The 9,932-nt window shown below is 44.0% G+C and overlaps 1 protein-coding gene across 1 annotated transcript in view; it reads right to left on the bottom strand.

Moving 5' to 3' along the window:
- Positions 1-5,990, bottom strand: part of qsox2 (quiescin Q6 sulfhydryl oxidase 2) — an 11,852-nt gene extending 5,862 nt beyond the window's left edge. The window contains exons 1-4 of the mRNA XM_073465815.1: positions 5,588-5,990; positions 1,524-1,624; positions 1,224-1,272; positions 741-846 (exon numbers count right to left, since the gene is read on the bottom strand). Of these exons, the coding sequence (XP_073321916.1) occupies positions 741-846; positions 1,224-1,272; positions 1,524-1,624; positions 5,588-5,822 (491 nt within the window). The 5' untranslated portion in view covers positions 5,823-5,990. The remainder of the gene's footprint in view (positions 1-740; positions 847-1,223; positions 1,273-1,523; positions 1,625-5,587) is intronic.
- Between the last annotated feature and the right edge of the window lie 3,942 nt (positions 5,991-9,932).

Raw genomic sequence — 9,932 nt, 5'->3', positions numbered from 1 at the left:
TGTTCTCTGTGGTTCTGTTCTCTGTGGTCTGTGTGGTTCTGTTCTCTGTGGTTCTGTTCTCTGTGGTCTGTGTGGTTCTGTTCTCTGTGGTCTGTGTGGTTCTGTTCTCTGTGGTTCTGTTCTCTGTGGTCTGTGTGGTTCTGTTCTCTGTGGTCTGTGGGGTTCTGTTCTCTGTGGTCTCTGTGGTTCTGTTCTCTGTGGTCTGTGTGGTTCTGTTCTCTGTGGTCTGTGGGGTTCTGTTCTCTGTGGTCTCTGTGGTTCTGTTCTCTGTGGTCTGTGTGGTTCTGTTCTCTGTGGTTCTGTTCTCTGTGGTCTGTGTGGTTCTGTTCTCTGTGGGGTTCTGTTCTCTGTGGTCTCTGTGGTTCTGTTCTCTGTGGTCTGTGTGGTTCTGTTCTCTGTGGTTCTGTTCTCTGTGGTCTGTGTGGTTCTGTTCTCTGTGGTCTGTGGGGTTCTGTTCTCTGTGGTCTCTGTGGTTCTGTTCTCTGTGGTCTGTGTGGTTCTGTTCTCTGTGGGGTTCTGTTCTCTGTGGTCTCTGTGGTTCTGTTCTCTGTGGTTCTGTTCTCTGTGGTCTGTGTGGTTCTGTTCTCTGTGGTTCTGTTCTCTGTGGTCTGTGGGGTTCTGTTCTCTGTGGGGTTCTGATCTCTGTGGTCTCTGTGGTCTGTGTGGTTCTGTTCTCTGTGGTCTCTGTGGTCTGTGTGGTTCTGTTCTCTGTGTGGTTCTGTTCTCTGTGGTTCTGGTACCTGTATGGTTCCAGTGGAGGACAGTGATCGGGCCATTCCAGTTTGGTGTGATTCTGCAGGATGTTCACCATCAACTGTCTCACTGACTGGATCTCTCTGTCTGCACCTGGAGAGACAGACAGACAGGCATACAGACAGACACACAGACAGAGAGACAGACAGGCAGAGAGACAGACAGGCAGACAGAGAGACAGACAGAGAGACAGACAGACAGGCAGACAGACAGACACACAGACAGACACACAGACAGGCAGAGAGACAGACAGGCAGACAGACAGACAGACAGGCAGACAGGCAGACAGACAGGCAGACAGGCAGGCAGACAGGCAGACAGGCAGACAGACAGGCAGTTTAGATGACAGTACAATCTGTGGTGTTTGTCTCCAACAGATCAGACTGTAAACTTTAAATGACCTCATGTTTCAAGCTGTGAGACAGGTGGTGTGAGACAGGTGGTGTGAGACAGGTCTGAATGTGTCTCACCTCTGTAGGTGGTCCCTCTGTCTGTCTCTGGACTGTGAGCCCGAAAATACTGAAGACAAAAACATGACAGAGGTTATTACACATGAGTTATGTAGTACTAATACACACTGTGAGTATCATGTAGTACTAATACACACTGTGAGTATCATGTAGTACTAATACACAATGTGAGTATCATGTAGTACTAATACACACCGTGAGTATCATGTAGTACTAATACACACTGTGAGTATCATGTAGTACTAATACACAATGTGAGTATCATGCAGTACTAATACACAGTGTAAGCAGTACTAGTACCTTGAACGTTGGGTAGAACTTGATGCTGAACTCTTTACACACGTCAAAGTTTTCTTCCTGAGCGCAGTCCAACACCCCGACACTGACCGCCTGCTGCCAGTCTGACACACACAGACAGGTCAGACAGAGAGACAGACAGACAGACAGACAGGTCAGACACACAGACAGGTCAGACAGACAGACAGACAGAGAGACAGACAGACAGAGAGACAGACAGACACGTCAGACAGACAGACACACAGACAGGTCAGACACACAGACAGGTCAGACATGTCAGACAGGTCAGACAGACACGTCAGACAGACAGACAGGTCAGACAGACAGGAGTGTAACAGTGAGTGATCAGGTGTGATCTTCTGTCTGTCTGACCTGTCTGACGTGTCTGACCTGTCTGTGTCTTCAGTCTGTGTCTTCAGTCTGTGTCTTCAGTCTGTCTTCTGTCTGTCTTCAGTCTGTCTTCTGTTTGTCTTCAGTCTGTGTCTTCAGTCTGTGTCTTCAGTCTGTCTTCTGTCTGTCTTCAGTCTGTGTCTTCAGTCTGTGTCTTCTGTCTGTCTTCAGTCTGTCTTCAGTCTGTGTCTTCTGTTTGTCTTCAGTCTGTCTTCAGTCTGTGTCTTCTGTTTGTCTTCAGTCTGTCTTCAGTCTGTGTCTTCAGTCTGTGTCTTCTGTCTGTGTCTTCAGTCTGTGTCTTAAGTCTGTCTTCAGTCTGTGTCTTCAGTCTGTCTTCAGTCTGTGTCTTCTGTCTGTGTCTTAAGTCTGTCTTCAGTCTGTGTCTTCAGTCTGTCTTCAGTCTGTCTTCAGTCTGTCTTCTGTTTGTCTTCAGTCTGTCTTCAGTCTGTGTCTTCAGTCTGTGTCTTCAGTCTGTGTCTTAAGTCTGTCTTCAGTCTGTGTCTTCAGTCTGTGTCTTCAGTCTGTCTTCTGTCTGTCTTCAGTCTGTCTTCTGTTCGTCTTCAGTCTGTGTCTTCAGTCTGTCTTCAGTCTGTGTCTTCAGTCTGTGTCTTCAGTCTGTCTTCTGTCTGTCTTCAGTCTGTGTCTTCAGTCTGTCTTCTGTTTGTCTTCAGTCTGTCTTCAGTCTGTGTCTTTAGTCTGTCTTCAGTCTGTGTCTTCTGTTTGTCTTTAGTCTGTCTTCAGTCTGTGTCTTCAGTCTGTCTTCTGTTTGTCTTCAGTCTGTCTTCAGTCTGTGTCTTCAGTCTGTGTCTTCAGTCTGTGTCTTAAGTCTGTCTTCAGTCTGTGTCTTCAGTCTGTGTCTTCAGTCTGTCTTCTGTCTGTGTCTTCAGTCTGTCTTCTGTCTGTCTTCAGTCTGTGTCTTCAGTCTGTCTTCTGTTTGTCTTCAGTCTGTCTTCAGTCTGTGTCTTTAGTCTGTCTTCAGTCTGTGTCTTCTGTTTGTCTTTAGTCTGTCTTCAGTCTGTGTCTTCAGTCTGTCTTCTGTTTGTCTTCAGTCTGTCTTCAGTCTGTGTCTTCAGTCTGTGTCTTCAGTCTGTGTCTTAAGTCTGTCTTCAGTCTGTGTCTTCAGTCTGTGTCTTCTGTCTGTCTTCAGTCTGTCTTCTGTTTGTCTTTAGTCTGTCTTCAGTCTGTGTCTTCAGTCTGTCTTCTGTCTGTCTTCAGTCTGTCTTCTGTTTGTCTTCAGTCTGTCTTCAGTTTGTCTTCAGTCTGTCTTCAGTCTGTCTTCTGTCTGTGTCTTCAGTCTGTCTTCAGTCTGTGTCTTCAGTCTGTGTCTTAAGTCTGTCTTCAGTCTGTGTCTTCAGTCTGTCTTCTGTCTGTCTTCAGTCTGTCTTCTGTTTGTCTTCAGTCTGTCTTCAGTCTGTGTCTTCAGTCTGTCTTCAGTCTGTCTTCTGTTTGTCTTCAGTCTGTCTTCAGTTTGTCTTCAGTCTGTCTTCAGTCTGTCTTCAGTCTGTGTCTTCAGTCTGTGTCTTCAGTCTGTGTCTTCAGTCTGTCTTCAGTCTGTGTCTTCAGTCTGTGTCTTCAGTCTGTCTTCAGTCTGTGTCTTCTGTCTGTGTCTTCTGTCTGTGTCTTCAGTCTGTGTCTTCTGTTTGTCTTCAGTCTGTCTTCAGTCTGTCTTCAGTCTGTGTCTTCAGTCTGTCTTCAGTCTGTGTCTTCAGTCTGTCTTCAGTCTGTCTTCAGTCTGTGTCTTCAGTCTGTCTTTAGTCTGTGTCTTCTGTTTGTCTTCAGTCTGTCTTCAGTCTGTCTTCAGTCTGTGTCTTCAGTCTGTCTTTAGTCTGTGTCTTCTGTTTGTCTTCAGTCTGTCTTCAGTCTGTCTTCTGTCTGTGTCTTCAGTCTGTGTCTTGTCTGTCTTCGTTAATGTAACGACTGTTAATTTGTTAATGAGACAGAAACAAACATGTAAGTCAATCAGATGTAAACAAACAATAAACTGGATGTTTACTACCTGAGTGTGTGTGTGTGTGTGTGTGTGCGTGTGCGTGTGTGCGTGTGTGTCCCAGCTGTCGTCTCTCTCGGGGGGGGGGGGGGGGGGGGGGGGGGGGTCGGTCTTTGTGTCTCAGATGTCCTTTGACTCCGACAGCAGGTCCACATAAAGAGAATGTGTGTGTGTGTGTGTGTGTGTGTGTGTGTGTGTGTGTGTGTGTGTGTGTGTGTGTGTGTGTGTGTGTGTGTGTGAGGCAGCTGGTCTCCAGTTGAGTTATTCCCCAGAGAGCTGGAGGCAGCAGACTGATTCCCACAGGTTGTTCTGTGTGTGTGTGTGTGTGTGTGTGTGTGTGTGTGTGTGTGTGTGTGCATTAGTGAGTCTGCAGGTTCAGTGTTTGTTGTTCCAGTGTAAATCAACCAATCAGAGAGAAGTGGACGTGTTCAGTTTACTGTGATATGAAAGCAACAAACAGGACTTCCAACCCCTTAAATTCATACAGCGGCAGCAGACTAACTGCTAATTGCTGCTAACTGTAGATGTTGTAGCTAGCTAGCTTAGTTAGCCATGCAGCTAGTGGCACGGACTGGGAGCTTGGAGTGGTATTATGAAAAAGGACAGGCTAGCTGGTTAGCATGCTAACCTCAGCAGATATCTCTGCAGCTCAACAGACTTTGATGTAAATGTTTCTTCACATTTTTACATTTTGCTCCTTTAACTTGAAATAATATGAAATATAGCTCAGTGATGACGTCACAGACGCTCGAGCAGCTCTCAGGGCTCAAACATAACAAAGGTCAACTTCATTAGTGCTTTTGTATTATTTCATAACGAAGTGACACTGATCATCATCAGAGCAGAGAGGAGGCCTTCAGCTGTGATCCAGATCAATATGAGCTGAGTGGTTTGCTTCAGGGCTCTCTGTTGTGAGCTAACTGAGCTAACTGAGCTAACTGAGCTAACTTAACTGAAGCTATAACTTTAAAACAAATTATTATTTCATGTCTAACTGGTGATTCAGGTTCCTGGAACAGTCCTGGACTTCCTGGACTTCCTGGACTTCCTGGAGCAGGTCTGAGACGTGTCACCTGTCTGTTGCCTGAAAACGAGCTCAGTACTGGGTCACTACAACCACCTGTTAGCTTAATCAAGCTAACTAGCGCTAACAGTGATGGTGTGTCAGTGCTGAACGAGCTCAGCCTCACCGGGCTCCTGCAGGGAGACTGTGGGGACAGCGGACCGTCACCAGCACCAACACAGCGAGTCTGAGCTAACAGATATTTAATTAGCTCATACTGTAGTAATCACTGTTAAGTCAGATAAGTATTTAATGAGCTTCTCTACAACAGCGTGCTGATAGCTTGTTTGAACCAGTGCCATTCTTGTATCGACGTCACTCCACCGCTCCAAACTTCATTAAAAAATCTGCTAATTTTCAGTCGCTTCAGACAGCCCGATACACTCAGCATATGGTTGAGTCACACGAGGGAGAGTTTAGGTTTTACTGTAATCACCTGTTGATTTTTGGATTGTATTGATGCCGAATTAAAGACAAGATAAGATGGAACCAGAAAACACAACGAGTGGTACTTAAACATGGATCACTGTTTTACCGATGGACCACGAATGAAGAAAATAGCATATTTTGAATGGAGTCTGGTGTTCCTGTTTACAAAGGAACCACACCGAGTGTTTGCGGCGGTACCTTTGACGTCCTGGGCCAGAGCCTTCCATGTGCTGGAGTACTGGATGCAGTGTCCACACCAGGAGGAGAAGAACTGGACCAGCCAGGCCGAGGACGAGTTACTGACGGTGGGCTTCAGGCTGCCGCTGCCCAGGATCACCAGCGGGTCCTCCTCCGTGTACAGGCGGGCAGCGGCTCCCACACACCCGGGGACGAACCAGAGGACGACCGCCACTTTAAACCAGAGCCGGAGCATCTCGGCACACCGAGGACAGGCTGTCACAGAGCGGGACAGTCTGAGCCGAGGACACGCAGAGACAGACGAGGAGACATGGCAGCTGCTGCCCCGTGCTACAGCAGAGAGGAGCACAGAGGACAGACGGCTCACTCTGAACGGGTTTCCAAAAACCAAAGAACCGGAAAGGCTGAAGAGAATACCGTCAAAACACAATAAATAGATTTGTAAAATAAAAACTTTATTGACATCATAGTATAAACAGGAAGAAGAACTACTGAGCAGGATAATCGTTTTACCTGATCCGTTGCTATGGTTCAGGTTTTACTTCTGTTATAATCGTAGAGTAAGTTGTGTTTTCAACAGACGATCTTTGTCAAGTTGAGACTGACGCCTTAGCTGACGTAAGAGACGTGCTGCGTTCACGTCTACTCGAAGATTCTCAGCTGCTGTGACGGCACAGTTATACAAAGGTAAATAAACTGGAGGAAGCTGCAGTGCTCCAGCTGATGCTGACAGTTTAACGCGCAGCTCTTTAAATGTTCATTATCTGCCCATGAAATATGGTGTGAGAGGTGGAGGTTGAGTCCTTAAAGCAGTTCAAGTGGCCGACAAACAGGAGCTGAGGTGTAACTTGAAGTCTGAGAGTAGGCGACTCTAAAGTTGAGTCTGTGCGATCAGTGGACTTGTTGGTCTGTGTGTGTTTACTCTGAAAGTAGTTTAAAAGTAGCTTCTTGTTCAAGGAAATTCCTCTGGAAATAAACTCAACTGATTACAACCAACCACTCTGTCTTTAATTTCCACTTTTTAATCTAGAATCAAATGAGAAAGGCTCTTCAGGAGACATCAAGTCAATAACTAGGATAATAAATAAAGTATTATGTTATAATAATATAATGATAAAACAATATCACAACATCCACATTTGGCCACATTTTTGTTTGTGTCTATTCGCCCACAAAATCTGTTTAGGTAAGTAATGATTCATTTTGTATTTAAAAAGTGTTCATCCTTTTTGTCCCATAACACAGGAAACTGTTCTGTTTCCTCTTTTAACTTCTTCTTTTCATTGACTCAAAGTTTCTGTTTTTCCCCACGGTCCCTGAATGCCACAGCGCTGTCTGCTGCCCCCTGCAGGCCCGCAGCTGTTCGTCACTCTGTCACTGTCAACACGTCATCAGTCTAATTATCCGAATAAAAACATCATCTACATGTCAGTGAGTCTGTTCGGGCGGAAGTGACGTCATGTATCAGTCTGTTATTTTTAAATAACTTCTTTAAAAAATATCGAAAGACTTCCGGTTCCTGCTTCAGTTTTGCGTCCTGTTTCCATAGCAACGTAGCACCGGAGGACACGTAATCACAGGTGAGCTTAACTGATCAGTTTGACCTGTCGATGATGTACCTGATCGATTATGTCACGTGTTTATCAGTACTACACGTATCAGCAGCAGTATCAGTACTACACGTATCAGCAGCAGTATAAGTACTACATGTATCAGTATCAGTATAAGTACTACATGTATCAGCAGCAGTACTACATGTATCAGCAGCAGCATCAGTACTACATGTATCAGTAGCAGTATTAGTACTACATGTATCAGCAGCAGTATCAGTACTACATGTATCTGCAGCAGTATCAGTACTACATGTATCAGTAGCAGTATTAGTACTACATGTATCAGCAGCAGTACTACATGTATCAGCAGCAGCATCAGTACTACATGTATCAGTAGCAGTATTAGTACTACATGTATCAGCAGCAGTATCAGTACTACACGTATCAGCAGCAGTATAAGTACTACATGTATCAGTATCAGTATAAGTACTACATGTATCAGCAGCAGTACTACATGTATCAGCAGCAGCATCAGTACTACATGTATCAGTAGCAGTATTAGTACTACATGTATCAGCAGCAGTATCAGTACTACACGTATCAGCAGCAGTATAAGTACTACATGTATCAGTATCAGTATAAGTACTACATGTATCAGCAGCAGTATAAGTACTACATGTATCAGTATCAGTACTACATGTATCAGTGTCAGTATTAGTACTACATGTATCAGCAGCAGTATAAGTACTACATGTATCAGTATCAGTATAAGTACTACATGTATCAGCAGCAGTATAAGTACTACATGTATCAGCAGCAGTACTACATGTATCAGTAGCAGTACTACATGTATCAGTAGCAGTATTAGTACTACATGTATCAGCAGCAGTACTACATGTATCAGCAGCAGCATCAGTACTACATGTATCAGTAGCAGTATTAGTACTACATGTATCAGCAGCAGTATCAGTACTACATGTATCTGCAGCAGTATCAGTACTACATGTATCAGTAGCAGTATTAGTACTACATGTATCAGCAGCAGTACTACATGTATCAGCAGCAGCATCAGTACTACATGTATCAGTAGCAGTATTAGTACTACATGTATCAGCAGCAGTATCAGTACTACATGTATCTGCAGCAGTATCAGTACTACATGTATCAGCAGCAGTATCAGTACTACATGTATCAGTAGCAGTACTACATGTATCAGCAGCAGCATCAGTACTACATGTATCAGTAGCAGTAGCAGTACTACATGTATCAGTAGCAGTAGCAGTACTACATGTATCAGCAGCAGTACTACATGTATCAGTAGCAGTATTAGTACTACATGTATCAGCAGCAGTATCAGTACTACATGTATCAGCAGCAGTATCAGTACTACATGTATCAGCAGCAGTATCAGCACTACATGTATCAGTAGCAGTAGCAGTACTACATGTATCAGCAGCAGTACTACATGTATCAGCAGCAGTACTACATGTATCAGCAGCAGTACTACATGTATCAGTAGCAGTATTAGTACTACATGTATCAGCAGCAGTACTACATGTATCAGCAGCAGTACTACATGTATCAGTAGCAGTACTACATGTATCAGTAGCAGTATTAGTACTACATGTATCAGCAGCAGTATCAGTACTACATGTATCAGTAGCAGTATTAGTACTACATGTATCAGTATCAGTACTACATGTATCAGCAGCAGTACTACATGTAGCAGCAGCAGTATCAGCACTACATGTATCAGCAGCAGTACTACATGTATCAGTAGCAGTATCAGTACTACATGTATCAGTAGCAGTACTACATGTATCAGTAGCAGTACTACATGTATCAGTAGCAGTATAAGTACTACATGTATCAGTAGCAGTACTACATGTATCTGTATCAGTAGCAGTACTACATGTATCAGTAGCAGTACTACATGTATCAGTAGCAGTACTACATGTATCTGTATCAGTAGCAGTACTACATGTATCAGTATCAGTACTACATGTATCTGTATCAGTATCAGTACTACATGTATCAGTAGCAGTACTACATGTATCAGTAGCAGTACTACATGTATCAGTAGCAGTATCAGTACTACATGTATCAGTAGCAGTACTACATGTATCAGTAGCAGTACTACATGTATCAGTAGCAGTATAAGTACTACATGTATCAGTAGCAGTACTACATGTATCTGTATCAGTAGCAGTACTACATGTATCAGTAGCAGTACTACATGTATCAGTAGCAGTACTACATGTATCAGTAGCAGTACTACATGTATCAGCAGCAGCATCAGTACTACATGTATCAGCAGCAGTATCAGTACTACATGTATCAGCAGCAGTATCAGTACTACATGTATCAGCAGCAGTACTACATGTATCTGTAGCAGTACTACATGTATCAGTAGCAGTACTACATGTATCAGTAGCAGTACTACATGTATCAGTATCAGCACTACATGTATCAGCAGCAGTATTACATGTATCAGTAGCAGTATCAGTACTACATGTATCAGCAGCAGCATCAGTACTACATGTATCAGCAGCAGCAGCAGTACTACATGTATCAGTAGCTGTACTACATGTATCAGCAGCAGTACTACATGTATCAGCAGCAGTACTACATGTATCAGCAGCAGTACTACATGTATCAGCAGCAGTACTACATGTATCAGTAGCAGCATCAGTACTACATGTATCAGCAGCAGTACTACATGTATCAGCAGCAGTACTACATGTAGCAGTATCAGTATATTTACATCTTCATCTTCATCAGTCACAGGAAAC

This window comes from Pagrus major, chromosome 5 (genome assembly GCF_040436345.1).
Source record: "Pagrus major chromosome 5, Pma_NU_1.0".
Classification (NCBI taxonomy): domain Eukaryota; kingdom Metazoa; phylum Chordata; class Actinopteri; order Spariformes; family Sparidae; genus Pagrus; species Pagrus major.
Note: the sequence above shows the minus strand (reverse complement) of the source record. Positions and strands in the feature narration are given on the sequence as shown.